The following is a 27,960-nucleotide window of genomic DNA, read 5'->3' on the forward strand; positions in this document are numbered from 1 at the left end:
ACGCTTCCCGATGCTTCATCCATCACTGGAGCCAAGTGGCAAAATAAATAATGATATTTAACATTTTGTAATAACGACAATTAACCAGTAAATAATGCCTTTTACACCACGAAAGCCAGAGTAAATTAATTCCCCTAATTAGCTGTCAGGCAGCACAGGGCAATGGCAGCAGTGGGCAAAACTGGCAGCCTCTGCCTGCATTATCCCCCCCCCCCCGAGGCATCGCTGAGTGTCCCCAAACCCCAAATCACACCCAGAATTTTGCAGGCTTGCAAAATCCACCACCACCAACGGGACACGGGGCTCCGCGTCGCATCCCAGCTGCTCTGGCGAGCCCTAAATGACTCCTATCTCCCGTTAAAAAAAATAACAACAACAACAAAAGATGGCAACAGAACAGTTTACGGCCATAATAAATTGTGCCAGAGAAAAAAAAACTGTTTGCCTTGAAGCAAGCGGGGGTTTCCCATCGGCACACAAATGGGAGCGTTACCAAGCCTCACGTCCCATCGCAGCCGGAGCCGGTGGGGAGGGAAACGGGGATTTATTGGAAACAAATTTCCATCACAGTTATCCCACTCACTTGCTCTGGTCTCACCGGTGGTGCCGTGGGGGCTCCACTGCAGGGGGGGGATGAAGGTGATGTGGGGCACAGTGCTCTGTGGTCCCCTGGGCTGTGGATTTGGGGGACTGATCCTGGTGGTCCCTGTGCTGTGCTGGGGCCAGGGCGAGCGGAGGGTGCCATGCGCCGTGTGCTGTGTGCTGAGAAGGGATAAAAATACCCATCGGCAGCGGTGTGGGGGCAGCTGGGGAAGAAGGGGGTCGAACCCCCCCTCCCCATGCTGCTGGCTGTGCCATCGCTGCTGGACGAGCTGCCTTCCCCTGTGGGACCGGGCACCGGTGTTGGTGGGGGAATGGGGATGCTCCTGCCCCGCCAGCCCCGAGGGGTGGGAAGGATGCGGCCCCCGCGTGCCCCCACCCTCCCCACGGGGGCTGGAGGGTGGCCAAGGCTCCGCCACGCACTCGGTTTGGTTGGACTCTGCCCCGTCCCTCCCCTTGGCTCAGCTCCCGGCTGCCCATGGGGACAAAGACGGGGCCAAGGACAGACATGGCTGCCCCCAGCCAGCCCCACCAGGCCACCTACGACGCCATCGTCATCGGGGCCGGCATCCAGGGCTCCTTCGCCGCCTACCACCTGGCCCAGCGCCACAGGGACACCCTCCTGCTGGAGCAGGTACTGTGTCCCCAACTCCGTCGTGTCCCCAGCCCTGCCATGTCCCCATCCCACCATGTCCCCAGCCCTGACGCGCTAGGATGGGCACCTGCAGACCTTTGTGCCCCTCTGCCACGGCACAGAGTGGAGCCACTGCCAACATCCCTGGTCCTCGATGCCAGCACCCTCTGTCCCCAGTGCCAGGTCCCCCATGTCCCCACTGCCAGCACCCTGTATCCCCAGTGCCAGGTCACCCATGTCCCCAGTGCCAGGGCCCCCATGTCCCCACTGCCAGAGCCCCTGTGACCCCCGTGCCAGCACTCCCGTGTCCCCAGTGCCAGGATCCCCATGTCCCCAGTGCCAGGTCAGCCATGTTCTCAGACCAGGATCCCCATGTCCCCAGTGCCATGTCCCCCATGTCCCCAGTGCCAGGACCCCCATTTCTGCTCTTTCCCAGTGCCGTGGCTGGCAGGGCAGGCTGTGTCCCCAGGTGCCTGCTGCAGCACAGCGCCAGTGCAGGCGGGGCCAGCAGGGTTGGGGGGTTGCGATGGCCGTGGTCACCCCCACGTCCCCCTTGCTCCCCAGTTCATCCTGCCCCACTCGCGGGGCAGCTCGCACGGGCAGAGCCGCATCACCCGCAGCGCCTACCCCCGGGTGCCCTACGCCCGCATGATGCCCGACAGCTTCCACCTCTGGCAGCGGCTGGAGGCCGAGGCTGGGACCAGCCTCTACAGGTGATGGGGATGGGGATGCAGCCCCCGCCGGGCACCATCCCCTCCCCACGGGGACAGGCTGGGGGTTGTGGCTGCTGCCCCATCCAGGCACAGCACTGGGCAGGATGGGGCCATCCTGGCAGGCAGCCATCGCCTCCGGCTAATTTATGGGGCTCCATAAAGGCAGCACCAGGGAGGAAATGAGCATCTAAATGATCCCCCACTGCTGGGGTCAGGGCTGATGGCACTTGCTGTATTTGGGGGGGGCAGCACCCAGACCCTCCCCATGCATCATCCTGCCTGTATCACTCAGCATCCCGCCCTGGGGAGCCCCAGCACCAGGGTGCAGCACATCCCGAGCATCACTGGTGCTGCAGCGCCTTGGTTTCCCCTCAGGGGCAAAACAAGGCAGGGGTCTGCGTGGGGAGGGGGGTGCAGGGAGAGCTGACATGGCTGGGGGGGTGCAGGCAGACAGGGCTGGTGGTGCTGGGGCCAGTGGGTGACCCGGAGCTGGAGGGCTGCCGGCACAGCCTGGGTGCTGCTGAGTTCCTCGACGCCACAGCGCTGGCCCGGCGCTTCCCCGGCCTCCGGCTCCACACCGGTGAGGTGGCCCTGTGGGATGGCACCGGCGGGGTGATCTTCGCTGACCGGGCACTGCGGGCGGTGCAGGTGGGTGCTGCCGAGGGGATGGGATGGGGGTCCCCTAGCTCCGTCTCTGCAGTCACCTCCCGTCACCATCCCCACCCAGGATGTTTTTCGCCGGCACGGGGGCACCCTGCGGGATGGGGAGAAGGTGCTGCACATTGAACCCGGGGCTGTGCTCACCGTCACCACCACCGCTGGGGTGTATCGAGCCCCCCGGCTCATCATCGCAGCTGGAGCCTGGACTGGTGCCCTTGTGGCACCCCTGGGTCTGCGCCTGCCGCTGCAGGTAAGGGTCGGTGGCACCTTGGGGTGCTGTGGCCGCGGCCAGGGCTAACGCGGTGACCCCAGCCCCTGCGCATCGACGTCTGCTACTGGAGAGAGAAGGAGACGGAGATTCCCAGCATGGGCAGAGCCCACCCCTGCTTCATAACCCTGGGACTGAGCCAAGCCCCCCACGGCATCTACGGGCTGCCCTCCCTCGAGTACCCGGGGCTGGTCAAGGTGAGCAGGGCCCAGTGGTAGCGGGTGGATCCCCTGGCAGACCCCCCTGACCGGCTGCCCCCCAGGTGTGCTACCACCACGGCAGCCCTGCTGACCCCGAGGAGCGGGACCGGGTCCCCCCGGGCACCCCCCGCCCCGAAGTCACCCTCTTGAGCAGCTTCATCAGCAGTTACTTGCCGGGGCTGGAGCCTCGGCCGGCTGTGGTGGAGACCTGCCTCTACACGGTGAGACCCTCCCCCAGGAGCAGGACCCAGGTGTCTGGGGTCCCAACCCCTCTCAACCCCAAGGTGGACCTTGTCATCCTCCCCCTCCCCCCCAACAACCTTGGGTCCAGGAGAGGACCCTGGACCCCGCACCCTCATACCATGGCTCCCCCAGAACACCCCGGATGAAGATTTCATCCTGGACCGACACCCCAAGTTCAGCAACATCATCATTGGGGCTGGCTTCTCGGGTAGGCGAGGGCACCCGGCCCCACCATCCACCCCAGAGCTGACCGGGGCCATAGGGGTGGCTGTTCCCCCCACATGCCCCCCTCTCCTTCCCACAGGCCACGGGTTCAAGCTGGCGCCAGTGGTGGGGAAGCTGCTGTGTGAGCTGAGCCTGGGCGAGGAGCCGTCCCACAGCACGGCCCCCTTCGCCATCACGCGCTTCCCCGGCGTGCTCCGGGCTGCTCTGTAGGTGCAGGGCCCCAGCCGTGCCCGCACGGCATCACACTGGCCTGCAGTTCTGTCCCTGCACTCGGTGCCCTGACACCCCAGCGTGCTGGCACCCCCGCATCCTCATGGATCTCCAGCTCCCTGCATCCTGGTGTTCCAATATGCTGCATCCCAGCACCCCTTCATCCACACACCCCCGCTACCCTGCACCCCCACATCCCCATACTCCACCACCCCAGCACCAGCATCCTGGCACCCCTCCAGCCTAGCAGCCCTCCACTGTGAACCCCAGCATTTCCACATTCCAGCACCCCCCCATCCCCACACCCCACTTCCCAGCACCCCTGCATCCTTGTACCCCTGCACCCTGCCTCCTGACAACACAGCACCCCACATCCCAGCACCCCTGCATTTCTGCACCCCACATCCCAGCATCCTGATACCCTGTATCCCCACATCCCAGCATCCTGGTACCCTGCATCCCCATATCTCAGCATCCCTGTATCCCCACATCCCAGCATCCTGGTACCCTGCACCCCACATCCCAGCACCCCTGCACCCCACATCCCAGCATCCTGGCACCCTGTATCCCCACATCCCAGCATCCCCCATGCCGTGTGGTGCCAAGCCGTCTGCCAAGCACCCGCTCCCTGGAAACAAATTAAGGAGCTTTGTCAGCCTCATGAAGATGGAGCTGGAACAGTGCGGAGAGACACACTCGCTTAGGAGTCAAGTTAAATGTTTTAATGTTAAATGTGCCATTTTATTATCATTAGATCGCTCCCACTTAATGAAAGCGCATTAGCGCAGCGTGGCTTTATGGCAGCGAGCGCCGAGCTCGGCCCATTTGTTTCCAAGAGATGGTGGGGAAAGGGATCAAATGACCTGGTTTGCCGGGGTCCCGGGGGGTCCCGGGGGTGTGGGGGTCCCTGGGGCTGGAGGTGGGGGGTGCAGGGGGCAGCACCCGGCCCAGACTGGCGCGTGCCGGAGCCGAGGCCGAGCTGCGTGCCACACAGGCAGCCGGCCATGCACATCATCATCTCCTCCGCGTTAAATAATTAACGCCGGCAGGCAGAGGGCTCCCATCCCCGCTGCTCATCTGCATATTTATGAAGATTGATAAATGATTCAGTGCCGGCACCCATGAGCGCCGTCTCTCCCCTCCCCATCACCCATGGGTGCAGCGGGTTTGGGGAAGGGGCAGGGCTTGGCCCATCCATGCAGCCCCACATCCTCGCTGGGGCTGGATCCATCCCGCCAGACCCTGCCACCATGCAAACAGCCCCCGAATCTGGGTGACACCCCCCACCCCAGCATGCGGAGCAGGCAGCAGCCGGTGTCACCAGCCAGAAATGACGTTTATTTTCATACTGAAAGTAAAGGGGGTAGGGGGGATGCACAGCTGGGCTAGTGCAAAACAACCAGGCAGGGCTAGGAGGTCGGGGGGGGGTGACAACAACCCGGGGGGGGTGTGTAGGACCCCCTCCCCATGTCCCCTTTCTGGCTGTGGTGTGGCTGCTCCCCAGGGCCCAGCCAGCGAGAGACGTCTTTGGCTCAACTAAAAGGGGCTTAAGAGGACGGCAGGGTGCCCGGGGGGGGAGTTTAAGTTATAAAATAAGGAGCCAGCAGGCACTGAGGAATAAACTCGGGGTGCTGGAGCTGCCAGCCCCACCGCCGAGGGCAGAAGGGAGGTGGGAGGGTGGGGGCGGCGTGGGGGCTGCAGCCAGCGAGCCGGCCGGGCTGCTCCCCCCATGACCAGGGCTGGGGGGTGGCTGCGTGTGTCCCCTCTCCTGCCCCGTGCAGAAGAAATACCGGCTGCCCGGGGTGGCCCCGTGGAGCTGAGTGATGGGAAATGGTGGAGTGGGGGGGGAAAAGTTTAGGCGGGGGTCTCGGCAGCCCGGCTCTCCGCCTCGCTGGCGCTGGGGGAGCTGCGGGAGGAGCGGCGTGTGCTTTCCCCGGTGTCCTGCTCCTCGTCCCATCTGTCGTAGGTGAAGAGGTGCCGGGAGCTCGGGGGGCTGCGTGGGAAAAGAGTGGGGTTAGTGGGGGGGGCTCCAAGCCCCCCCGCGTGCTGCAGCGCAGCAGCAGGGCTGGGCCGCCGGGCACACCTCCGCTCCGGCCGCACCGGGAGCTGGCACGCTGGCAGCTAGCTGGATGGAGCCTCGATCGACACCTTTTTTATTATTTTCCGAGATTTTTAGGGCACGCTCCACTGCAGCCGACTCCCTGGTGGGCTGAGCCAAGCCCCTGCTCTGCGGTGGGGCCAAGCCGAGCCTGCCCGGTGGCTGCCACCCCCCACGGGCACCCAGCACTGCACGGTCAGAAAAAGGCTCGTGGCCATGGATGCAAACTCCAGCACCCGTGGATATCACCGCTCGAGGGTCCCGGTTGCACCAGAGCCCATGGGTGGGTGCTGGGGCTGTTTCTCCCGCCCTCAGCACCCCATGATGCCTCCCCTGGCCCCAGGACAGGCCGCAGGCAGCCCGACTCTGACCACATTTCCAAAAAGGCTTTTTTGCCTTCAGCCCTTCTCCTATTCAAGCTGTCGGAAAGGATCAAACCCGCTCCAAAATCGCTGCCAGTGAGCCCCGGTGCACCCTCCCTCTGCCATCGAACGGGGTGCAGAGCCCCAAAGCCCCACAGGGTGAGGCTGTTGCCACCCCGATTCCCCTTCAGAGGCACCCTACACGGCGCAGGGCAGCAGGATGCGGCCGCCCTAAGAACCAGCTCCGAGCCCCAACCGCCCACCCCGCTCCCCCCCGGGGGTGCTGCCTCCCCCCGCGCTCACACACTGCAGCGGGTGCGTGTTAGTACCCGTCCCCCCGCCGCCTCCGGGACCCACTGCCCTCCCTGGGGTGCTGAATCCCCCGGAGATGCTGTGCTGCCCGGCGAGCGCTTAAATTTCCTGAAGGAATAAATTCAGCTGCGTCTTGGCCGGTGGCCGGGGAACCGGGAAGGGATTAGCACTTCCCAGCGTCCCATGTGCCACAGCCGCTAATCCCAAACACGTGTCCTGGCAGCACAGGCAGCTGCCGGTCCTGCCGCGGCCGTGCTGGGGATGTGTCGGGGCTGCCCTGCAGCACCCCAAACCCAGGGCTGGCTGCAGGGACAGCGGGGTGCCCCATCCTGGGGTGCCCAGCAGAGGCGGGCTCCGTGCCCAGAGCTGGGCGAGGGTTAGGGCGAGCGGTTAGTGGCACACGGGGAGGTTCATGCTGCACGGCACACACCGCTCCCACCTCCTGCCTCAGTCGCTCTCGGGCCGGTACAAATATTTCATCATCAGGCTGTCGACCTTCTTCTTCCGCTGCTTCTCCTCCTTCTTGCCCCGGCCGGGATGTCCCGGCTCCTCACCCCCCACTGCCTGCGGACCCTTCTTGACACTGGAGGTGCTCCGGTAGGAGCTGGTGGAGCCGGAGGAGGAATCAGAGGAGGAATCGGAGGAGGAACTCGAGTCGGATGATGACTGCTGCTTCCTCTTCTTCTTCTTGGATTTCTTCTTGGCCTTCTTGGCACGCTTCTTGGCACTCTTTTTCTTCCGCTCCTCCTCTTCCTCGGAGGAGCCCGAGCTGCTGCGGCGGCGGCCGGCGCGCCGGGAGAAGTCGAGGGCGGATGCGGAGCGACGGAGGCTGCCGGAGGGGCGTTCGGCGGCACCCAGGGGGGCCGCGCTCCGCACGCTCCTCACGCTCCGCACGCTGCGGCCGTCGTCCCCCGAATCGGCCTCGGGGCTGGAGCAGCCCCTGGCCCGCGGCGGGCGGTAGCTGAGCACCTCCTGGATGGCGGCTTCCAGGTCGGGGTCAAGGTAGGAGCGGTGCCCCACGGGGCGGGCATCCCCGGGACCCCCCTCCTCAGAGGCAGCGCTGCGGGGCCGGGGGGGCACAGAGAAGCTGCGGCCCAGCGGGGGCTGCCCGCGGGACCCCTCGTCTGCCTCCTCCAGACGGCTGCGGGCCAGGGAGAGCCGCGACTCGGGGCGACCCTCAGGCCCCCCGCGCCGGCTCCGCAAGCTCCCAGGACTGGAGAGGGCGAAGCTCAGCACTGAGCACCCCTCATCCCCCTCGTCCCCATCCTCCAGCCCGCGCCAGGAGGCGGAGGAGGCCCGGCTCACGGGGGCGGAGGCGACCGAGGCTTTCTCGCCGTCAGCAGCCGAGAGGGACCAACGCTTGCCCAGCCCTTGCCGAGCCCGGCCGCTGGCGTCGGCGAAGGCGCGGGCGATGATGGCCGCCCGGTCCTCGGGCTCTCCAGCCCGGGCCGCCTTACGGGCAGCGCGCTCGGGGGAAGGCGGTCGCTCGCCGAGCGTGCTGAAGAGCGTCTGCTCATCCCCGCAGCCACCTATGGAGTCCTTGAGGCCCGGCCGCTTCCTATAGCTGAGGCAGCTCAACACCGACACCGGCCGCTCCTCGCACTCAGGACCATCCGGCGGGGCTGACCTGCGCCGGCGGCACCGCGGCCCCACGCACGTACCGGGGAGGCAAGAGAGAGATGGAGATGAGTGGAGGGGGGAGGCAGCGGCGAGGCAGCCTCGGTGATTTGCGTCAGTGGGAAATAGCGTTGTGGAAAAATGTCATGTAAATGGGGGAATTGTTCTAGCCTGCCACTTTGATTCCCCTTTAAAGTGTTGTGTTCAATTTATTTCATTGTCGGCTACCTGGAGCCGCTTGCATTTGATTCCTGACTTGAGAAAAGGTGGAATTATCTCCAATAACAAAATGTTTTACATCTGCACTGCTGAATAAATTAAACCAATTAAGAAAAACCGGCTCAGATCTTTTGCCCCTGCTTGGTAGAGGCGGAGGGAGCCCCCCGGGACTTCCAGAGCCCTGCTAGGAAATTGGGTTTGGATAAAAGCAATCTGCACTCCGCAGGCGAGTGCTTTCCCTGGGGAATGGGAGTGGGGCTGTGTGCCCCAGCCACACGCCGGCCTTGCGTCGTGGGGGCACCCAGGCACGTCCCCCGCCTCTGCCAGGGGCTGTGTGGGCTGCTGGTGCTTGCTGAGAGGTGTGGGGAGGGATGTGGTGGGGCTGCAAACAAGGGGAGGATGGAGGGGGGATCCAGCCCTGGAGCGGGGGGATGATGGGGGGGGCAGACAGGGTGGGGGCTGAAGATGCCCACGTGCCTCCAGGGTGGGTCCCGGTGTGGGTGGGATGCTGGGGAGGAGGACCAGGGAGGTCCCCCTGGGCACAGGGACAGGTGTCCCCAGTGGATACCGAGCTGCTCACCGCTGTTAACCCTTCCCCATCCGGCCACACAAGCATCAGGCAGGATCACAGCACCCAGAGTGCCACATCCCATGGGTGCCCACCCAGCACCCTGGCCGTCCCCTGGCTCAGCTCAGCCCGTCCTCTGTCAGCAGCCCTGCGCCCAGCCCCGGCACCCACCTGCTGCCCTTCAGGCTGCCGTCATCTGAGAGCGCTTTGGAGGACCCTTTGTTCTTGGAAAGCCAGGACTTCACCCCGTCCACGCGCTCCTCCAGCTCTGAGTCCACATCCGAATCGCCGTCGCTGCCGGAGGAGTGGGTTGGGGCAGGAGAAAGCAAGAGGTGAGCATGGGGCAGTGAGCTTTTGGGTGCTGGGGAGGTGAAATTGCACTGGTGGGTGCTGAAACCCCCAGCACCCGCTGCCTGTGTACCCTGGCGTGGGTGAAACCCCATCCCGTGGCCCTGCTCCATCTCCCGGGGTGCAACCTGCATGCATATAGCTCAGCCTGCATGTTAGGGCCTCCCTGAACCACAGCTGTGCCACACAACACCCCCTGAACCCCCAAACCACCCCCCTGCCTGCCCAAGGGGCTCCTGCACCCTCTGCCCTGCCACTGCAGGGCTCCAGGGCTGGGAAGATAAGACAGCGGGGCTGGCGTTGGGGCAGCAGGGCAGGGCACGGCTCCAGAAACACGGGAGATTTCCAGCTCCAGGGCTGGGAAGGAAATAAGTGGGTTCATTTTATAGGCCACCGTCGAGTGCAAAATTACAGCAAGGAAGAGCGATGTTGATGGCCCTGGGTAAACAGGAGTTTAGTAGGCAGAACAGAAATGACTCCGGCAAGGCGGGCACAGGAGCGTGGAGGGCAGATTTACAGCCCTGCCGTGCCGGAGAGCCCCTGATTTACGTCCCGGCGTAAAAAAAGCCCTATCTAGCTTAAACCATCTAATTTATAACGGCCGTTCGTAACCATATTGATTGCCTTTAGAAAGAAGGTGCCGTATGCATTGCAAAATCCATTCCTCCACGTTAAAAGCATCCCTGCATAAATCTCCCTTAATACCTAACTGCTTACTGCTTTCATTAGGGTTATGGCAGTACCGGCGGGATCTATAAGGAAATCGAAGTGGCACGGCCCCCTCTCTCCCCGCCCCACCGCCGGCCAGCGAGAGGCAAAGGCTCCCACCGAGCCGCTGCCAGGGAAGGGATATATCATATGATCTTAAACGGCCGTTTTATCCACCCAGCTTTGGGCTTATTCCCTGCCTGGGGACGGCAGCAGACAGCACGGGGGACGAGCTGGGATAGACCCTGTATATGAATCCTCCTCGTTAAATTCAAAGCAACGAGCCGCACTCCATCACGCACATGTCCCTCCCTTGCAATACATCCAGGCAACTCTCGGCTTGGAGAAAAAAACAACAAAAAAATACAGAACGACAACAAAAAAAACCCCCAATGAGCCCCATAAACAAACTCTGGGGGCAGCTAACGGTGGAATTAAACTCCACGACAAATGCATTTTATGTCCGGGCGAGCGTGCCGTTAGTTAAGCGGGACCCAGGTCGCGGGGGAGCGACCACAGTGGGGAATATTAATTGTGTACGGCAGTGGGGCTCCATCACCCCTCCACGCCAACACGTGCATCGGGAGCCATGGCAGAGCATCACCCCCCGCCCTGGCCCGGGGGCTCACCCCTCCACAGGATGCGGTTATGTGTCGTGCCACATGCCACGGGTGCTGTTAGGGCATGCGGAGGTGGGCCAGTGGCATGCGGGGTCCCGGCCCGTGGGGGTGAGATGGGGGTTAGGGGAGGGGAGGAAGGAAAGAGAAGCTCCTCACAGTTTATTCTTTCTTTTCTGATACTTTGCCACCATGTCCTGCAAACTGGGAGGGGTTGGGAGGGGTCGGAGGGGGGAGAAACACAACAGAACAGAAATCAAATGAAAGAAAAAAAAAAAACAAAACATGAAGGGGGAATAAATGGGGGGCAAATTAAATGGTGGGGGAGGGCCAGGGGAGGGAGGGGTGGCTGCCTGGCACCCCTGGCGTGGGGCTGCACCCAGCTGGATCCCAGTACCCCAGGTCAGGTGCTGGAGTGTGTCCAGAGAAGGGAAACGAAGCTGGTGCAGGGTCTGGAGCTCAAGTCTTATGAGGAGCAGCTGAGGGAACTGGGGGGGTTTAGTCTGGAGAAGAGGAGGCTGAGGGGAGACCTCATCGCCCTCTACAACTACCCAAAAGGAGGCTGTAGCGAGGTGGGTGTCAGTCTCTTTTCCCAAGTAACAAGTGACAGGACAAGAGGAAATGGCCTCAAGTTGCGCCAGGGGAGGTTTAGGTTGGATGTTGGGAAAAATGTCTTCACCAAAAGGGTTGTCAAGCACTGGAACAGGCTGCCCAGGGAAGCGGTGGAGTCACCATCCCTGGAGGTATTTAAAAGACGTGCAGTTGTGGCACTTAGGGACATGGTTTAGTGGTGGACTTGGCAGTGTTAGGTTAAGGGTTGGACTCAATGATCTTAAAGGTCTTTTTCAACCTAAATGATTCTGTGACTCTACAATTCTATCCCGGGATGGGCTGGATCCCAACATCCCAGACCTCCTGCCAGCCTGTGCTGCGCTGGCTCCTGGGGCTCCCTGGGCTGTTTCCAGCCAGGCAGCACGTCCCTGGCTGCATTCCAGGCACCTCCGCAAGCGGGTGAATCTGCACGGGGGCTGCGGGTGGAGGGAGGGAGGAATGCACAGCTGCACGGATGGATGCACGTGTGCACGATGCATGGATGGACGGACGGACAGACGACGTCCTGCCAGGGCCAGGCAGAGCCGAGGGGTCCCCGTGGCATTTCAGAAGTGGCGAGGAGAAGCCGTGAGCCGCGGTGACGTGCCTCGCGCGGGAGCCGGGCGCAAGCGCTCTCACCTGTTGATGAGGTCCTCGTTGCTGTCGCTCTCCATCTCATCCTCGATGGCTGCCTGCAGGTCCCCGATGCGTTTGAAGGCCAGCTTCAGGTCCGACTGCAGGCTCTGGTTGGCAGCTTCCAGGCTCTCCAGGTCCATCTCCTGTGGGGAGGGAGAGGGGTGAGCCGGGTACCCCGGGGAAACCCCCCTGTCCCCCTGCCCAGCCCCGTCGTGGGTGCCTCACCAGCTCGTGCTTCTTGCGGCTGGCCTCCGCCTCCTTCTTGGCCAGCTCGCCCATCTCCTCCTTGACATCGCGGAGCTGTCGCTGCAGCCGCTTGTTCTGCTCTTTCTCCCGGTTCTCGGCGGCCGCGCGCTGATCCCGCTCCTCCGTCAACTTCTCCATGTTCTCCTTCAGCCGCGTGGCCAGGCTCTGCGGAGCAGCGGGCACAAGGTCACCCCGGATCCCCCCATAGACCCCTCACCCTGCAGCAACACCCACCGAGCCCTCACGCGAGGACGGATCCCATCCCCTTGAATTTACACAAGGATATGGAGGAGAAACCGCCCCCCCCAGGGCCAGGGAAGGGACAGAACAACTGCGGGGGTTTTGTCGAATTGGAAAAATAGACTTAACTGTGTGTGAAGTAATTACAGTGTGTAACGTAGGGAAAAAATAGCTCCCATTCTCCCCCAGCCGCTGAGCCAGCCACTGCATATTTATGGCCCCGGTAGAGAGAGCGGGGAAGGGAAATAACAGCTAGGAAAATATTAAGAGGAGAGCTAAGCTGCTCCGCTCCCCCGGCAGAGCTGCAAAGGCAGAATATAAAGCAGGCTGCGTTTAGCGGGGCCGGGAGAGTCTATAATTTCCCTAAGTCAATGCAGGGAAATAGCAGCACTTTGCCGGGCTGGGTGGTGGATTACTGTTATCGGCGCTTGCAGGGAGCTTTCCCTGCGGGGACGGGGCCAGGCTGCCAGCAGGAGAGGGCTGCAGCGTGGGGGGTCCCGGGGAGGGGATATTGGGGATGCGCTGGGCAGACCCCCTGGGTGACTTTGCATCATGGTCCCGTTGTGTCCTGATCCCAGCTGGAGCGGAGGGAGAGCCCAGCACCTACCTCCAGGCGCTTGACTTGTGTCCGCTCGAACTCCAGCCTGGTCTCCAGCTCGCGGATCTTGGCCTCTTGCCGGCTCACCAGTGACTTGTCCACCATGGATTGCTCCAGGAACTCCAGCTGGCTCTGCAGGCCTTGCAGCTGCGGGGTAGGGGCACCGCCTCAGCCTCGATCACAACCTCCCTGGCCCCCACCATGCCGCCCTGGAGCGGAGGTGCCGGCCATGCTGCTCCCGTCCCGGTGGAGAGCTCCCCATGGGACTGCTCTGCACCCCCATAGTGTGGGCAGTGGGTCTCTGGGTGTCCCCCTTCTCCCCCCCAGCTTCACTCGGGGTGCAGGCCTGTGCCTGATGTCGGTGCTCCCCACCTTCTCCTGCAGCTCCTGTTTCTCCTTGCTGACCTCCTCCAGCTGCGCCTGGAGGTCATTCATCTGTGCCAGGTCCCGGGACGCCTGCGGGACACACCGGGGCCGTCAGCAGGGACCCCACTGCGCTGGCTCTGAGAGGGGCGTTATGGGGGGGCCAGAGTGCCACAGCTGCTGTTCCCACCCTCACCTGGGCCACAGCCGCCTTGTGCTTCTTCATCAGCTCATTCATGTCCTCCTGGTCCTCCTCCAGCCGACTCTGCACCTCGTTTTTCTCCCGCTGCAGCCGGCTCAGCTGCTCCTCCAGCTGGGGGGAGCCGCCTTTGTCTCCCGCTGCACCCCAGGAGCGGGGCACCCACCCCCCAAAACCACCCCAAATGGCGTGGGGTCACCCTGCCGGCATGCTCTGCGCCAGTGGGGGTGTCCCCCCCACGTACAGGTGGGGTACGGCCCCATCACAGTGCATCGCACCCCAAAACCACTTACCGCTGCCTTGGCCTTGGAGAGGTCGTCGATCTGCAGGTGGAGGTCTTCGATCTCCACCTCCATCGACTTGCGGGCCTTGACGGCGGCCGCGCAGGTGAACTCTGACTCCTCCAGCTGCGGGGACACGGCTCAGCACCTGGCCAGGGGACGGGGACACCCCGTGTCCCTCAAGGGCTGGGGGTTTTGGGGCAGGGGACAGGTCTGGATGCACACCTGGTTCTTGAGCTGGGCGATCTCCCTCTTGCTGGGCGCGTTGTTCTTCAGGTGGTCCAGCATGATCTGCGCATCGGCCAGCAGCGCTTTCGTCCTCTTTAGGTCCCGGCGCAGGCGCTTCTCTGTCTCGAAGTCCCGCTGGTTGGCCTGAGGCAGGGGAGACAGTGCCAGGGCACCGTGCCAGAGGGGCACCCACTCCTCCACCGCCACCTCAGGGTCCCTGAAGCGAGGCATGTGCCTGGCTGCCCCACACCCTACCTGCTCACTGACGGCCGATAACTTGCTCTCCAGCTCCCGTTTCTCTCTCAGCACTTTCTGCTTGTCCTCGTACTCCTCCTCCAGCTGCACCTCCATCTGCTTCAGCTGGGGGACAGCAAGGACAACCCGGTCAGGGCAGTGGGAAGGTGATGGGACCCCCCATCTCTCATGTCCCAATATACTGGGGACACCAGGTGACCCCACCAGCCAGGTGTTTGTGCAACCAGAGGCACAAAGCCCGGCATACGCCGGCCAGGGCAGTGGAGGGACCGGTCAGACCTGCCAGGCCAGCAGAGCCAGGCTGTGGCTGCGTGGGAGCCTGGTGCTGCGTGACAGTGCCCGGGCTGGCAGCTCCCGGCACCCGGCCAGGGCACAGGGACACATCCTGACCCCCCCCGGGCCGAGGGGCCACAGCCGAGCCCTACCTTCTTCTGGCACGACTGCCGAATCTCCTCCACCTCCTCGTCACGGCTCTCCACCTCCTTGGCGTGGGTCTGCCGCAGCCGCTCCATCTCCATCTCCAGCCGCAGCTTGGCCTGCAAATGTGGGGGGACGTGGTCAGAGCAGTGGGGACATGGGGACCCCCACCACACCGCTCCCTGGCTGCCACTCACCCAGAAAACCCCCCGGTCCGAGGCCGGGCGGGCTGCCCGCCCCACAGTGACCGGCCGGGCCATGGCACGGAGGGCCAGGAGCTGTGTCGGCAGCCACGATGCCTGGCCCGATGCCGGGCTGAGGGCAACCACCTCCTCTTCCCGGGCAAGCCCGGCCCAGGTAATAACAGCCCTGCATGAAACCACCCCACCCAGAAACCTCGCCCCTCCCCGCCGTACCTGCTCCAGCATCTGGATGGTCCCAGCCTGCTCGTCCAGTTCCTCCTCCTGATCTTTCACCTTCGCCTCCAGGTCCCTCAGCTGCTTCTTCACCTTGGCCAGGGAAGCCTCGTCCTTTGACTCCTGGGAGGAGATGTCCTGCAGCTCAGCCTCCAGCGCCTCCGCCTTCTGCGTCAGCCCTGCGATGTCCGAGTCCTTGTCCTGTCGAGAGAGGAGGTCACCATGAGCCCGGTGCTCTCGCCAGTGGGGGATTGGGGAGAGGACTGGGAGCCGCTCACCTCCAGGAGCTGCTTGAGGCCGAAGACCTCGGCCACCAGTATGTCCTTCTCACGGCTCAGCTTCTCCCGCTGCAGCCTCTCCCGCTGTGCCTCCTCGTGCGCCTGCGAGAGCTCGCTGTCGAACCTGCGCGGGGGGAGCAGGACAGGTGCTCAGCACCCCGTGACAGGCACCGGGGATGGGTCCCCAGCCTCACGCCACCGGCACCGCACCGAGCATCCCCATCCCAAGGCAACAGGCACCGGGAAGGGCGGTGTGGAGCTGAGCGCTCATTAGAAATGTGCTGTTGATGAGCCTTTAATTGCCAGCACGGCGGCGCGGAGCCACTTGGAGAAACTCCTCCCGACGCCTTCGTTCAGTGGGTAATGGAGAGCGCAGCGCCCGCGGCACAGACCCCGGCAGCCACCCTGTGGGGCCGGCACGTGCCGGCGGGGACCGTGACTGCTAATGGTGGGGACTTGGCTACGGGGAGGCAGCCAGGGACATCGCACCCTCCAAGAAGAACGTGGAGGGGCTGCAGGACTCAGAGGGGTCTCCAGCAGACGGGCTCTTGCGGCAGCTTGGCTCCCCCAGCCGCAGCCTGGGGCCACGGTCCCACACGAGATGGCAGCGGTCCCATTCCTGGAGGGGACACGAGCCCCCCGTAGGGGACTGCTCAGCACATCCCAGAGCTAGGCAGCGCTGGGGCAGCCTCTCCCAATGCCCCCAGGATGGGATCAGCTGGGTTTGCTCCGAAATCGCTGCCTTTGGGGCTTAGAAAACAACCCTGTGCTTGAGTTTGTGACCTGAGTTAAACACCTCGGCAGCTAATCCCCATTTTTCCTCGTGCTGGGTAATAAACAGCTGCATTAGCACAGACTCCAATCCGCGGAAATTGAAATTAATTAGATTGGATTCTCTCGCTGTATTTGTGTGTGTGATCATTACCATAATGAGATGAAAGTGTCCCTGCTGCTTAATAACGTTAGAAAACTTTGGGGCTGGGAAAGGGGACAGGATGAGAGCGAGGGCTGAGCAGAGCCACAGGGCACAAGCAGCCTCCACCATGGGGCACGGCCCCACACGGGGGGTTCACTTGGCTCCAGGCCCCCCAAAAGGGCATTGGGATCCCCCCCGCAATGAGCATATCTGACCAGGGCAGCCCCATCCTGCTGGAGACACCTCAGCCAAGTGGGAGCTGGTAAAGTGCCCAAATCCCTGCTAAAATGGTAATGCCACTTCGAAGAGGCTTGCTGCGCTGTGAGGGTGCCGTGTTCCCCCCCCGCGTCCTCCCGCTCCCAGCCAGCACACGGTCCCCACCTCCGCTGCTTCTTCTCCAGGTCGTGGTTGCGTCCTTGCTGGCCCTCAAGGTGCAGCTTGGTGTCCTGCAGCTCTGCAGCCAGGCGCTGGCACTTCTTCTTCAGCTGCTGCAGCGCCCGCTGGCTCTCCTCGCTGTCTGCCTGCAGGTCTGTCAGCTGTGGGCAGGAGCAGGCAGGGATGTGAGGGCTCTGGGAAGCCACCACATCGCCACTGCCCTGGCCACATGCTCCCTCAGCTCCGAGCTACCCACCCCCTCCTCATCCCCATGCTGAGAGGACTGGGGGGTCCCCGGGGCTGAGCCCCACTCACCCTCCGCTCCAGCTGCCTCTTGCCCTGCTGCTCCACCTCCAGCTTGTCCTCCAGCTCCTGCTGCAGCCGTTTCTTGGTGAAGTCGATCTCCCGCACTGCCCGCTCGTATTTCAGCCGCCATTCACCACCTGTGTGGGGAAACAGGGTCACCGAGGGGCTGCGTGGGGTGGTACGGGCCCACCGTGGAGAGAGGGGCATGGTGCTGTGACCACGGGGCACGCAGGGTGTGCTGGCAGCAAGCACTGGAGGCACAACGGTACCTGAATCATCATCATCGAGCTCCCCGTTGAGTTCAGCCGCCCGGATGAGCCGAGCTTCCATCACCTCCATCTCCATTGACTCCATCTGCTTCTTCAGAGCATCGTACTTGGCCTGGGAGGGGACATGGCTGGGGTGAGCGCCCTGGGGTGGGGGGCCAGGAGATGGTGCGAGGCTGGGGAGAGGCACATTTACCTGCAGGTCCTTCATCTCCTTCTCAGCCCGCAGCCTCTCGGCTGTCTCAGCGTCCAGCAGCTGGGAGGCCGACTCGCCGGTGTTTCGCTCGTCTGTCAGCTCCGATGTCAGCTCTGTGATCTGGGGGCAGAGGGGGGGGAGCGGGAGCATGGGCCAGGGCAGGCCAGCACAGCACCGCACCCCCTCCCGGTGCCGGCAAGGACCTACCCTGCTCTCCAGGCGGTCGCTGTTGAGCCGGAGCTCGTTCCGCTCCTTCTCCACCTTCTCGAGTTTGCTCTTCAGCTGCTGGATCTCTTCCTGCAACAGAGCGGGCGGTGAGGGAGGGGGCAGGCGCAAGGGGAAGAGGTTGGCAGGCAGGAGCCTGGCAGGTCTCTGCACCCCCTCAGCCCCCCCTCAACGCTGGGTGGGCAGGGTGGGGGCTCCCCGGGGCGGGGGCTGCTCTCCCCTGCCAAGGGTTGGGCAGGGACTTTCCCCAACCAGCTCTGCTGACTCCAACCCCATAAATGGTGTCGAAACACCAGGCAGCCCGGCAAAGCTGGAGAGGGATCCCCGCACCCCCCGGGAGAAGGGGTGGGAGCAAACCCACCCATCGGCACCTCGCCAAAGGGTTTGGGTGCACCCAGCCCAGGTAGGGAGGGAAGGGGCCCACCAAGATGCCTGGGGACCACCAGCCAGCACCGGGGAGGTGTGCCCAGCTGCCAGCTTCAAGCACATCTTTCTCTCCCCTCCTCTGGTCCCAGCACAGGCTGGGGGGGGCAGGAGGGGGCCCAGGTGCCCCCACCCCCGGCGCTCATCCTCAGCAGGTCGGGCTGAAAGCTGAGCCAGGCAGCAGCTCTGTGCCGGGCGGGCTCGGCGGGGGCACGAGTGTCTGGTTGCCAGCACGGCGCGGAGCCCCCGCATATGCCTCTCAGCACACGGTTTCATTTCCATTCTCCACGCCTTGTAATTGGGCTCATGCAACAGCCGGCTCTCGGGATGCTAATGACATGCTGATTCACAAATTAGGGAGCAATTCGAGCCTGGCGCTGACGGGGCACGGGGCAGCCGCCGTCCTGCATCTCACCCCACCATGGGGTCCTGCAATCCCACCCCACTGCAGGATCCTGCATCCCACCCCATAGCGGGGCCCTGCCCAGGACCAGCGCTCCCCCCAGCCCACCCTGCCCCATCCAGCATCCCCCAGCACAGAGATACCCACGTCTTTGCCGCGGATCTGGTCCTCGGTGAGCTGCACCTCGATGAGGGGCCGCACGGTGGTGAAGAGCTTCCACCAGGGCCAGCCCTTCACCCCCTTGTTCTTCTTGATGTTCTTCTGCACGCACCGGATGGCCAAATCCTGGATCTGTGCGGGGCACGGTATCAGCACAGGGGACGGTGCCAGCACGGGGTGCCGCCAGCGGGGCAAAGCGGGGCGAGCGGGCACTCAGCACCCCCGCCAGCACCCCAGCATGCTCCCCTTCGTTAGCATTTGGGCTAATTGCACCCTCCTCATCTGCTGTTTGATTGTCTCCAGCCCCTCCAAACGCTACTATTGCGGAAGGTGAGGAGCTGCCGAGATGCCTATTTTATGCCCTCTTTAATAACAAAAGTAGGAGCCGATACGCTGCTTCATCCCACCGTGGCGATGCCCAGTGCCCTCCCTGCCGGTTCCCCCCGGCCCCCCGGTTCCCCCCGGCCCCCCACGGCTGGGCGGGCGCGGGGGGAGGCGGGAGGAGGAGGCGCTGGCCCAGGCGGCGGCAGAAAGGCTGCGCTGCCCATTTTAGGCGAAATTGTGCAGCAGAGCGGGGAGGGGAGAGCTGCTGGGACGAACCTTCCTCTTCTTGAACTGCTGCCGTGCCAGGAAGCCCCTACACGCCGCCTGGAAGAGGGTGATGTTCCTGCTGGTCTGCGCGTCCCGCTGCTCCTCCAGCCTGGCCAGTGACCCAGCTCGGAAAAACACCTGCGGGAGGGGAGCAGGGTGAGATGCCGACGGGTGCTGGCATCCCTCCGGCCACGCCGTGCCACCCTCCCACCACACCGGCTGGTGGGGATGCGGCTTTCCCCTCTGCAGCCGCTGGTCCTGTCCCATCGTGGGGGTTTTATTCTCCAAGCTCGAGGAATTCCGTAGGTGGGAGCAAACAGTGCTGCCCTTGTGCTGCCTCGCCGCGCCATGCCGTGCCATGCTGCGCCATGCCGCCCACCCCTGCCCGCGCCGCCGCCGGCACCCGCAGCCAGCGTGGGGATCGTACCCGGCTCAAACCCATGTGGTAGCTGCTCTTCTCCAGCTCCAGTGACTCCAGGAGCTCCTCCACCGCCTGCAGGAAGGGAGAGGTGTCAGGGCTGGGCTGGTGGCACCCAGGGGTGCAGGGGACCCTTGGGGTGCAGGGGAGCCCGGACCATGGTGCTGGCCCCAGCACAGGGCTCATACTCGCTTCTCATCCACCACGATGTAGTTGCGCCCGTGTTTCTTGGTCAGGTGCGGGGCCAGGACGTCAAAGCGCCGCCTGAACTCCGCAAACACCATGTGGTCAGGGTACCCTGGGGGGAGCAAGGGAGAGTGGGGCTGTGGGGGCAGCCAGGACGCCCCGGGGATGGCCGGGAACAGCCCCGTGTGCCCTGACTCCCTGGGGCCCATCCTGTGGGAGAGCTGATGGGGTCACCCTGCATGGCACAAGCTCCCCATTGGACCAGGCACGGCTGGAGTGCCCTGACCCTTCCCAGGAGGTTTTTCTTGGCCGTGTCCTCCACCAATTTTGGCTGGGATCTGGGGAGAAAGTGGCCAGATCCCGCCTTGGGAGGAACGCAGGGACACATGTGCTGCCTGTGCAAGCAAACAAGCCCCGCTCCAGCTCCACTCTGAGTCGCAGCCAACTTCTGCATCAGGCTCACAGTGCTGAGCCTCCACATCTTAATTAACGATGAGGTATTGATGGGGATGTTGACCCCAGCACAGCCAGCTGGCCGCGGCCATCGATCCAGGAGGTGTACGGGCAGCATCGATTTCCGATCGCAGCAGGAAGGGTCCGGCCTCCAGGCAATAAAACCTCGGCTGGGCGACCAGCCATGCGTATCGATAAATGCTTTGCTGAGCACGACCCGGAGTCCCTCGCCCCAGCGGGACAGGGGCCGGCTGCCAGCAGGAGAGCTGCCAGGAGCCGGCGGCACCAGTGGAGACACCCAATTAAGGCCATGCCTGTCCCTGGCGCAGATAACAGCCTCGCAGGGGAGGGGGGGACAAGGACAGGACCGCCCTGAGGGGATGGTTGGCAGCCGCGGGGCTCGGAGCAAAGGCACATGCCAAAGGGGTTCCCCGGGGGGGGCTTTGGCTCCCCAGGGAGGAGACATAGCCAGGACCTCCACTGCGCCCATCCCCGCAGCGGGATGCTCACCGCAGCCCCGGTGTCCCCCCGCGGCGGGTGCCAGGGGTGCCGGCGGCACGGCTCACCTTGGCGGTACATGCGGAGGGCGTCGAGCAGGCGGGAGCCGCGGAGCTGGGCGCGCAGGAGGGGCACGTCCAGCTGCATGAGCCCGGCCTCGCAGTGCTCCGCCGGCAGCTCCAGCTCGCTGCCGCTCACCCGCCGGCACGGCAGAGCCCGGGGGTCCCCGCCGCTCCCCGCCGCCTTGGGCAAGAAGCAGTGCACGAAGTGAAGCTTGGACTTCTTGATGCTGTCGATGAGGGCGTCCTGCAGGTACGGGAGAGAGGGGTGAGAGGTGACACCAAAGAAGGGCAAAGAAACTGGTGCATGGTCTGTCTGGAGCATAGATCTGATGGGGAGTGGCTGAGGGAACTGGGGGGGTTTAGTCTGGAGAAGAGGAGGCTGAGGGGAGACCTCATGGCCCTCTACAACTCCCTGAAAGGAGGGTGCAGAGAGGGGGGATGAGTCTCTTGAGCCGAGCAACAAGCAATAGGACAAGAGAAAATGGCTCAAGTTGAGTCAGGGAAGGTTTAGACTAGATATTAGGAAGTATTTCTTTGCAGAAGGGGTTGTTGGGTGTTGGAATGGGCTGCCCAGGGCAGGGGTGGAGTCCCCATCCCTGGAGGGGTTGAAGAGTAGAGTCGACAGTGCTGAGGGATCTGGTGGAGTTGGGAACTGTCAATGTTAGGTTAAGGGTTGGACTAGGTGATCTTCAACATCTTTTCCAACCTAGATGATTCTGTGTGATTCTGTGATTCTGTGACATGCAGTAGTGCCTCAAACGGACCCAGGGACCCCCCCTTGACACCCTCTCACTCACCACTTGCAGCTTGATCTGGATGCAGAGAGACTTCTTCTTGACGGCGGCCACGCCGGTGGTGAAGGTCTTGCGCATGCTGGTGGCCCGGCGCAGGGCCAGCTGGGAGCCCCCCTCCAGCCCCGCCACCGAGCCCGACAGCACCAGCGCCGACCCGCCGCGGCCAGCAAACAGGCTGCTGATGATCTTCCTAGAGGGGCACGGATGGGATGTCACCCCCTAAAATCACCTCTCCCCCCAGCCGTGCTCCCTGTCCTGGGACCCCACTCACTTCTGTGACTCCTGCAGCAGGATGGAGGCGTTTTGGGAGGCCGGGTTGTGCTTGACGTGGTTGAGCCAGCCCGTGGCATCGTACTCCACCCAGTTGGTCCCTGAGCTGTGGCCCAGGAGGAAGTGTCGGGGCTTGTCACTGGGGAGCAGCGGGTTGTGCCCTGTGGGGAGACACGGCACTGATGGGCACGGGATCAGCACTTTGCCAACACACAGCCCTGCAGTATCAGGCCCCCCCTGACCTTTCTTGCCCCCTTCCTGGGGGCCATAGTAGGAGAAGAGCCGCTCCAGCAAAGTGTCCTCGTTGCCCCCCGGCTGCAGCGCCTCCTCCTCCAGGAGCCACAGTAGCCCCCGCGCCTCGTCTGTGCGGGCCAGCGACCGGACCTGTGGGTGACACTGAGCTTGCAGCTGGTCCAGCACGTCAGTGTCCCCCGGGGCAGGGATGGGAGGACAGGGGAGCTGGGCGAGCCGGGGAGCATGCAACCTCAACCGCTGTCAGCATCAAGGCAAAGCGGCACCACGCAAGTGAGCCCCTGCTTAATAGAGACACAGCAGGGAAGCAGTCAGTACGTAACACTCCGGGCAGTGAGATGCTCACTGGGGTGGAAAATGTGCTTGGGCACCCACGGGCTGAAACCCAATGGAGCGCTGGTGCTAGTAGCCCCCCTTCGGTCCCTGCAGCCTCCTCCAGCAGAGACTGGAGCACCCCAGGGACTGGTGCACCTTGGGGACCCGTGCACCCTGAGGACCAGAGCATCCCAGGGACTGGAGAACCTTGGGGACCTGTGCACCCTGAGGACCAGAGCACCCCAGAGACTGGAGAACCTTGGGGACCCATGCACCCTGAGGACCTGAGCACCCTGAGGACCTGAGCACCTCGAGGACTGGAGCACCCTGGGGATCACCCAAGAGCTCCTCGCAGCACGGGCAGCTCCCGGGGTGGCTGGGGACGCCATACCGGGGGATGCTCACAGCCATGGCCAAGCATTCAGGACAGCCCCTCTTCTTCCCCTGATTACAGCCAAAGGGCCAGGAAAGCCGCCTGGCCGTTGCCTCACGCTATAAACTGCCATGATGCGGCCACGAGGAAGCGCGGCGGGTGCTTACCAGGGCCTGGTGCGAGGGCTGGTCTACAGCGGCTACAGAGCCAGAGGAGCCGGGCTCAGCGTCAGCCAGGGCAAGCTCTATGTTTTCCTGATGAGGGGGGACAGAGGCACAGTTAGTGCCCACGCAGTGACAGGGATCCGGCAGCCGGTCTCAATGGGGTCTAGGCAGGAGGCAGGGCTTTCCCACTGCCCCGGCACAGGGCGATGCTGGGTGCTGAGGGGGGCCCAGGACACACAGAAGGATCCCCTTGGGCTGTCGGTGCCAAGATGGAGCAGCAGCAGTGATCCTCCCTACCACCACCACTCCCCACAGCCACCCCACCACCTCCCAGCCTGCCTGCATCTGCCTGCAGAGCTGCCTGGCTGGGGCCGGAGCTGCCGGCAAACGCATCGCTGGCAGTGGGAGCCCTGGGGAAACCGCTGCTGCGCCGAGCACCGTGTCAGAGCTGCTTCGGATGGACTGGTCCAGAGCAACCACAGGGTAAGAAATCAGGGGGAGGATGTAGGAGATAGTTTGCGCAGAGAGGGAAGGGCAGGAAAGGAGGAGGTGATGGCAGCCCTGGGCATCCCCGTTACCTCCTTGTAACGCTCCAGCTCGCGGGCGAAGGTGCGTTGGTGGAAGAGGAGCTGCAGGCGCTCCTGGGCGTAGTTGTGGCAGAGCTCCTCGAAGGTGGCCCCCCGGTTCTGCCCCGCCAGCTCGGGGTTTTGCGCCCCGGGGGTGTCCACCACCGTCACCGAGCACACTGAGTGCTGGCTTGACTTCAGAGCCCTGTGGGGGACAAAGGGCGAGAGGTGACACGCAGCGGGGTGAGCAGATGCTGCCAGGCCCCCCCCTGGCTCTTTCCCCAGCCCCCCAGCATGTACCTGTTGAGGAGGGAGATGAGGAGGGTGAAGAGCTCGGAGTACAAGCCGGCCGCCATGCCCTCCAGGCACTCCAGCGCTGTCAGCTTGGGACCTGGCCAAGGCAACCCTGAGTGTCTCCAACCTGGCGGCCCTCAGGGCCACCCACTGTCCCTCACCCTACCTGTGCCGCCGTCGCCCAGGGGGGGCTCGTCGGGGCCCTGCCGGAAGGAGGTGGATCGCTGCAGGGTGCCCTTGGGCTGGTGCTTGAAGATGGAGGAGGAGAGCTCCTCCAGGCTGCAGCCCAGCAGGTAGGCAGCTTTCTGAGCCCACTCGTGCCGTGCAAACTGCTTCCTCCCGGCTGGAGGGTGGAGAAAGAAAGGGGCTCAGCGCTGGCTGGGGTATCCCCCCGCAATGGGGGGGCATTTCCAGCCAGACCTGGGACAGTCTCAGGGTTCCCCCAGAGTAGGCTGGGGATGCTGTGCGCAGTGGGAGCACATGGCTGGCGCTGGAGGGCTGGGAAGCGCATTTTGGGGTCTGATGAGAGGAGATGGGGTGTGAACAGCTTTGTGCCTCTGCAGGGCTGAGCCCAGAGCCACGCTGTGGGGTGGGGGTCACCCCTCGCCACCGCTGCCCGGGGACCTCTGGGGCCTGTGACAGTGCAGGGCTCTGAGCCACCCTGGCACAGGGACATGTCCCTGCTCGGCCACATGCACCGAGCAGCCCCGCGACGTGGCAGGACAGACCGTGGCTGCCAGACACAAGCACACGGATGTCGGGTGAGGGCAGGGGAGGTGGGAGTGGGTTAATGGTGACACGCAGGGACACAACAGTGGGAAGGTGGTGGCACGTGGGAGGGGGAAGCCAGAGACACGAGCAGAGAACAAGACTTTACCTTCGTCGGCGTCTGCATTGCAAAAGGGCAGCATGCACCATGCGAACAGAGACAGGGGTTAGAAACAACGGCACGTGACAGCGCAGACACGCGGCACGGGGACGCCCTCCTGCCGAAACATGCCACGCGCAGGCACCGCCACACCACGCACATGCCAAGCCTGGTCTCCCCTTGCCCCGAGGCATCGCTGCAGTGAGATGCTGCAACCTGGCGTGGGGGCCCTTCCCCTGCGAGCCCCAGCCGCGCCGTGGGCACTGGTGGGGAGCAGCTCAGCTCTGTCCCAGAGCACAGGGAGCTGCTCTCGGATCCAGCCCGGTACAAGTGTCAAGGGGCCAAGAAAATGGGGGCTGGTGCAGCTGAGCTGGCTCCGAGCATCCCCAAGTGTCCCCGAGATGCAGGGGAGGCTCCAGGAGCAGCACAGAGCTGGGGCTGGGATGCTCGCCCCGAGCAGGATGAGGGGATGCTCCCCCCCAAGCAGGATCGGGGGTTCCCCCTCCAGCAGACCCCCATGAAGAGGCTCCGGAGCCGCTGGAGCATCCCGCTGCGGTGGCTGCAGCGGGGCCCTGCTGCCCTCTAGTGCCACGAAGCACCCCACAGGCCAGGACTGCACCCCGCTGCGCCCCCAAGACCCCTCCAGTCTCTCCCTCCCCATCCCCGACTCATTTTTTTTTCCTTGGGGCTGCAAATTTCCTTGATGCAGCTGCCAGCTCCAAGTGCCCATTTCAGTGTGCCATGCCCAGGCCCCCCCCCTCAGCGTGCAGCACCACGCGGGCTTCCAGCACCGCAGGGGGAAGGCGGAAGCCCCACGGGGATAAGAGCAGCCCCACGAAGCCCAATTCACCCCCCCCCAGGAACGGAGAGCCAAGCCGGTGCCTATCAGAGCAAACCCTGCAGCCCACGGTGAGCTCTGGGTGCCGGGGCAGCCCTGCTCCACGCCACCCACAGTGCCAAGAGGACTGGGTGGTGGGGTCCCGATGGGCAGCAGGCAAATTTGGGGCTGCCAGGACCCAGCCAGGGGTCAGGGTTGGTCCCGGCACACCAGCAGCATCCCAAGCCCCCATTTCAGCCCTAAAACCAGCACCGCACGGCACCACCCGGAGCAGAGCCCCCCGCGGCTCCCATTACCGGCTCCATCTGCCAGCGGCTCTGCGGGGAGGACAGGGGGGAGAGGTGTTACACTGGGGACGGGGAACAAAGGTAACCCCCAACTCCCTCAGCCCCAGCCAGGCCCCTGGTCCCCCAAGTTGGCAGGGGCCAGCCCAGGGTCTGGGGGCATTCGATTGCCAGTTGGACCACCCCAACCAGTGGGACCACCCACTGGTGGGACCACCCCGACCAAGGGGGCAAAGGCGGGTGCCCCAGAGCACCCGAAGTGGCAGGGCACTGTCCCTCAGCTGACACAGCCCCAAAGACCCCCCCCAGGGCTTGGCCACACCAGGGGGCCATTTGCAAGGTGCTGGTGATCAGCCCTGAGAGCCTCGGCTCATTAATGCCTCCCAGCCCTGAGCAGCTCGTTACCTTTCGTGGCTCCGGCGGCACCCAGATGATAAATGGCCCCCAGGATGAGCCAGAAGGCTTTCTGTTCATCGCTGGAGATGCCCATCACCTTCATGGCAGCCTGGAGCTTGTTGAACTGCTGGGTTGCCTTCTGTTTTTCCTCCGGCTGCAGAGAGCAACAAGAGCCATCGGTGTGGGAGCCTGGCTCTGCCTCTCCCTGCACCCAAATGGGCCCCCCCGCAGCCCCCTACCCAGCCCCACAGCAGCGACCTTGGAGAGGGGCGTGATGCCAAAGACATTGTTCTCTGCCAGGTGGTTGAAGTGAAGCTCAGTCCTGCGGGGATAAACACGGAGATTGGCCCCACATGGGAGACTCCAGAGACCCCTTGGGCCAGGGGCCATGCCCTTTCCCCCCCAGCTCACCGCAGGCTGCTGTCGGAGCAGGCCAGCAGGTAGTAGAAGATGTTGAAGGTGGCCTCGTTGGCTGGGCGCTTGGCGACGCGCAGCTTCTCCAGCAGCAGCGTCTGGTGGAGGTGGGAGGGTTGGGAACTGTCCCGCAGGGCCCCACTCCCACCAAGACTCCCCCAGCCCACCCCAGCCTCATTCTTGCTGCCTGTCCAGGGTCCCCATGGAGACGTGAGGGTCTCCCACCCACGGCAGAGCATCGTATCAATGCAAATGTCATCCAAGCAACCCACGACCATCTCTTCTCCCGGGGTGTCTGCTACTACAGGAGCGCGAAGTGGCTCTCCTGAATTTTAAGGGCTCTGCTCTTATCACACTGGGGTGGTGTCTGGAGGAAAGACACCCCAATATCAGCTCTACCTCAGCAAGGACAGGCAGTTGATCTGATCTGTGCATGTCTGGGTGTGAAAAAAGATGAGAGCAGGATGCCTGGCTGCTAAGCACTGCGAGCACGGCCAGGCAGCCGGCGGGGGTCTGCGGCAGAGCTCCCGGGCTAATGCGCAGGGAAACACCCCGGCAAGGATGGACTGGCTCCCGTGCTGAGGGGAGCCACCCCGGTGAGGATGGACCAGCTCCCATGTCAGGGGGGGCCACCCTGGCCCCCTCACCTGTATAGAGGCGGATGCCACCTGCCCAGCCTGGTCGAAGTCCAGAGAGATGATCTGGGAGAAGCGGGTGGCGTTGCCATTCATGCCGGTGCTGCTATTGCCAAAAGCCTCCAGGATGGTGTAGAGAGCCTGCCACTTCTCTGCTGCGGGAAGAGAAGCGGGGCGGTGGGGTGCAGGGGCTGTGCGGCGGGCGGCTGGAGCCGGCACCACCGGCCGGGCAAGCGCTGCTGCTCCCGTGCCGTGCTCCGCGCCGCGGCAGCCCTCGAGAGCGCGGTAAAGGGACCAGCGTGAGAAAGTGGAGGCGTGGAAGCACGCGGCGTGTGTCTGGCCACTGCCGGGTGTGGGAGGCTGTGACCGCAAAGCAAAAGGTGTGCGTAGGCGGCACGGGGGACACCGTGCCCCGCCGGGGACTCACCGGAGAAGACTTTTCCGGTGCTGCCAGCAATGGTGGAGAGGTACTGGACGAGGTGCTGGCAGTTGGTGGTTTTGCCGCTGCCGCTGGCGCCCAGCAGCACAACCGCCTGGTCCTGGCGGCTCATCAGCATGCTGCGGTAGGCGGCCTGGGCCACCGCGTAGATGTGTGGGGACGTGTCCTCCCTGCGGCACCCTTTGAACATGTGCATGACCTGGCGGGGTGGGGATGGGGGGGAAACGGGTG

General features: G+C 63.9%; 2 protein-coding genes across 14 annotated transcripts in view; one reads left to right on the forward strand and one right to left on the reverse strand.

Annotated features, from left to right (window-relative positions):
* The first annotated feature begins 1,091 nt into the window (after nucleotides 1–1,091).
* On the forward strand, nucleotides 1,092–4,549 carry PIPOX (pipecolic acid and sarcosine oxidase). 2 transcript variants are annotated; one of them, XM_074845829.1, is made up of 8 exons: nucleotides 1,092–1,234; nucleotides 1,799–1,947; nucleotides 2,394–2,595; nucleotides 2,675–2,857; nucleotides 2,920–3,072; nucleotides 3,138–3,296; nucleotides 3,451–3,526; nucleotides 3,623–4,549. In XM_074845829.1, the coding sequence occupies exons 1-8, from the start codon at nucleotides 1,109–1,111 to the stop codon at nucleotides 3,751–3,753; spliced, it is 1,179 nt and encodes a 392-aa protein (XP_074701930.1). In that variant the 5' UTR covers nucleotides 1,092–1,108; the 3' UTR covers nucleotides 3,754–4,549. The 2 variants fall into 2 exon arrangements, with proteins under 2 accessions (XP_074701930.1, XP_074701931.1); XM_074845830.1 differs by having other exon boundaries at nucleotides 3,261–3,296.
* A 1,058-nt stretch (nucleotides 4,550–5,607) lies between these two features.
* MYO18A (myosin XVIIIA) overlaps nucleotides 5,608–27,960 on the reverse strand; it is a 38,630-nt gene continuing 16,277 nt past the window's right edge. For 9 of the 12 annotated variants that reach the window (XM_074845824.1, XM_074845823.1, XM_074845818.1 and 6 more), the window contains 38 exons: nucleotides 27,718–27,928; nucleotides 27,303–27,445; nucleotides 26,653–26,753; nucleotides 26,500–26,563; nucleotides 26,251–26,395; nucleotides 24,733–24,744; nucleotides 24,022–24,198; nucleotides 23,862–23,952; nucleotides 23,574–23,766; nucleotides 22,999–23,085; nucleotides 22,134–22,275; nucleotides 21,893–22,052; nucleotides 21,625–21,811; nucleotides 20,834–21,071; nucleotides 19,817–19,926; nucleotides 19,638–19,703; nucleotides 19,220–19,348; nucleotides 18,608–18,751; nucleotides 17,617–17,706; nucleotides 17,410–17,529; nucleotides 17,217–17,328; nucleotides 16,957–17,084; nucleotides 16,648–16,802; nucleotides 15,351–15,474; nucleotides 15,073–15,273; nucleotides 14,665–14,775; nucleotides 14,240–14,344; nucleotides 13,982–14,128; nucleotides 13,769–13,882; nucleotides 13,473–13,589; nucleotides 13,286–13,369; nucleotides 12,923–13,060; nucleotides 12,055–12,240; nucleotides 11,833–11,972; nucleotides 10,762–10,806; nucleotides 9,101–9,223; nucleotides 6,965–8,152; nucleotides 5,608–5,746 (listed from right to left, as the gene is read on the reverse strand). In XM_074845824.1, the coding sequence (XP_074701925.1) occupies nucleotides 6,973–8,152; nucleotides 9,101–9,223; nucleotides 10,762–10,806; nucleotides 11,833–11,972; nucleotides 12,055–12,240; nucleotides 12,923–13,060; nucleotides 13,286–13,369; nucleotides 13,473–13,589; nucleotides 13,769–13,882; nucleotides 13,982–14,128; nucleotides 14,240–14,344; nucleotides 14,665–14,775; nucleotides 15,073–15,273; nucleotides 15,351–15,474; nucleotides 16,648–16,802; nucleotides 16,957–17,084; nucleotides 17,217–17,328; nucleotides 17,410–17,529; nucleotides 17,617–17,706; nucleotides 18,608–18,751; nucleotides 19,220–19,348; nucleotides 19,638–19,703; nucleotides 19,817–19,926; nucleotides 20,834–21,071; nucleotides 21,625–21,811; nucleotides 21,893–22,052; nucleotides 22,134–22,275; nucleotides 22,999–23,085; nucleotides 23,574–23,766; nucleotides 23,862–23,952; nucleotides 24,022–24,198; nucleotides 24,733–24,744; nucleotides 26,251–26,395; nucleotides 26,500–26,563; nucleotides 26,653–26,753; nucleotides 27,303–27,445; nucleotides 27,718–27,928 (5,820 nt within the window). In that variant the 3' untranslated portion in view covers nucleotides 5,608–5,746; nucleotides 6,965–6,972. The remainder of the gene's footprint in view (nucleotides 5,747–6,964; nucleotides 8,153–9,100; nucleotides 9,224–10,761; nucleotides 10,807–11,832; nucleotides 11,973–12,054; nucleotides 12,241–12,922; nucleotides 13,061–13,285; nucleotides 13,370–13,472; nucleotides 13,590–13,768; nucleotides 13,883–13,981; nucleotides 14,129–14,239; nucleotides 14,345–14,664; nucleotides 14,776–15,072; nucleotides 15,274–15,350; nucleotides 15,475–16,647; nucleotides 16,803–16,956; nucleotides 17,085–17,216; nucleotides 17,329–17,409; nucleotides 17,530–17,616; nucleotides 17,707–18,607; nucleotides 18,752–19,219; nucleotides 19,349–19,637; nucleotides 19,704–19,816; nucleotides 19,927–20,833; nucleotides 21,072–21,624; nucleotides 21,812–21,892; nucleotides 22,053–22,133; nucleotides 22,276–22,998; nucleotides 23,086–23,573; nucleotides 23,767–23,861; nucleotides 23,953–24,021; nucleotides 24,199–24,732; nucleotides 24,745–26,250; nucleotides 26,396–26,499; nucleotides 26,564–26,652; nucleotides 26,754–27,302; nucleotides 27,446–27,717; nucleotides 27,929–27,960) is intronic. The other 3 variants (XM_074845827.1, XM_074845825.1, XM_074845817.1) reach the window with 2 other exon arrangements.

Source organism: Strix aluco, chromosome 19, assembly GCF_031877795.1.
Source record: "Strix aluco isolate bStrAlu1 chromosome 19, bStrAlu1.hap1, whole genome shotgun sequence".
Lineage (NCBI taxonomy): Eukaryota > Metazoa > Chordata > Aves > Strigiformes > Strigidae > Strix > Strix aluco.